The 1,704-nt window shown below is 55.9% G+C and overlaps 1 protein-coding gene across 1 annotated transcript in view; it reads right to left on the bottom strand.

The window, feature by feature from the left end:
- Positions 1 to 528: 528 nt before the first annotated feature.
- Positions 529 to 1,704, bottom strand: part of NFE2L1 (nuclear factor, erythroid 2-like 1) — a gene marked incomplete at its 5' end in the record, with an annotated part of 1,480 nt that continues 304 nt past the window's right edge. Inside the window, one exon of the mRNA XM_008941844.1 lies at positions 529 to 1,672. Within this exon, the coding sequence (XP_008940092.1) occupies positions 635 to 1,672 (1,038 nt within the window). The remainder of the gene's footprint in view (positions 1,673 to 1,704) is intronic.

Here is a 1,704-nt window from a genome sequence, read left to right as displayed (position 1 = left end):
TCCGAGCTCCCTCGGGCTGGAGAGGGTTAATGGGAGTCAAACCCCCTCCACGTGGGCACTGGTCTGAGGGAGGAAGGGATGTTGGTTCATCTGGAATCACACACACACCGATGTCAAAAGGGGTTCAAGGAAAAGGATTGGGGGGAAAAAAACAAAGAAAGAAACAAAACAAGGGGAAAAAAAAAATAATAATAATCATAAACCCAACTACCTGAAATCACAGAACTTTGGAAGTTCAGAAAAATGTCTCTCCTATAACTTGTTTTTTTTAAAGTCTGTTTGCTTAAATCTCTTTTTTTTGTTTTGTTTTCTTATTTAAAGCCAGTTCCTAACAGTAGTTTCTCCACCTCTGCCCATCTCGATGCCAGCTCGTGTCCCCAGGAGGATCCCGGGGCAGGGTCCTGTCCCCCCCCTCTCTCTCTCTGTCGTGGGGGGACCCCTCACAGCCTGTGGGCCTCTCCCGGGCCCCCCCCCTGAAGTCACAGGTTTGTTTTTAATGTTTGTGGTTGGTTGGTTGGTTTTTCGAGAAAGATACATCGGATAAGAAGGCGTGAAAGTTCCTCTCAGTCCTTCCAGGCTCGGCCCTTCTCCAGCTCTCCCAGGAGCTCATCCTGCTCCTCTCCCACCTCCCAGGTCACTTCCTCCGGTCCTTCTGCTTGCGCTCCTGCCTCCGGGCCTGCTGGTCGGCCACGGCTCTGGGTATCAAGATGACACTGCCATCACTGGCATACTGCAGGGCGTACTGGCTGGGGGAGTAGGGCTGCCCGTTCTCGTCCCTCAGCCTCCCGAACACTTCTTGGTAAAGGTTCTGCACTTTTTGTTTCATCTGACGGATGGATTTGAGGAATTCCACCTTCTCCCTGAGCAGTTTGGACTTGTCTCGTTGCAAGTCCTCCACGTCCCGTTCCAAGTTGAGGATGGTGTCCAGCTTCCTCTTGCGACAGTTCTGAGCAGCCATCTTGTTCTTCCCTCGCCTGCGGATGTCACGGATGAGGCTGAGCTGAGCCTCGCTCAGCTGGTACTTGGAGAGCAGCTCGTTGAACTCCTCCACGGGCAGGTTGATGATCTTGTCGTTGGTGAAGGGGATTTTCATGGCTCTGGCTCGGTGCTCGTCCCGGCTCATCTGTTTATCCAGGAATTCAGAGGGTTTCTCCTTGCTGCTCTTCTTCCCCGCCCCGGGAGCTTTGGGCTCCTCTGGATCCAGGGTCCCCGGTGCCATGTTGTAGGTGTGGTTGTGGCCGACGTGCTCCAGGTAAGGCAAGTAATGGAGCTGAGACGGGTCCTGGTAGCTCATGCGGCAGAACTTGCTGTACTCTGGCTGGTATCCAACCGCCCCTTCTGCCTCTTCAAAGTCCACGTTCTCCGAGTCCGAGCTGTAGCCCACGGCGCCTTCCTCGGAAAACGAGGAGGAGGAGGAAGAGGAGGAAGAGGAGGATGAAGACGAGGCTTCCGAGCTGCTCAGAGAAGCCGGGCTGTGACCAGAATCTAAAGAAAGCCCTGAGTCGGAGTCGAACTCCTCTTCCAGCTGCGAGGCCTGCACGGGGTTGAACCCTTCTTCGATGGCCAAGTCCATCAGGCTGATCTCATCCAGCATGGCCTCGTCCAGCAGCCCCCCCAGGGGGTCGGGCAGCTCGGGCCCGGCCGTCTCGTTGCCCGTGCCGTTCAGCGGCGGGGGGGAGGAAGGGGCGGCGCAGGGGGGGGGGG

The sequence above is a fragment of the Merops nubicus genome, unplaced genomic scaffold (assembly GCF_000691845.1).
Source record: "Merops nubicus isolate BGI_N331 unplaced genomic scaffold, ASM69184v1 scaffold22226, whole genome shotgun sequence".
Lineage (NCBI taxonomy): Eukaryota > Metazoa > Chordata > Aves > Coraciiformes > Meropidae > Merops > Merops nubicus.
The sequence above is the reverse complement of the archived record's forward strand: the minus strand, read 5'-3'. Positions and strand labels throughout refer to the sequence as shown.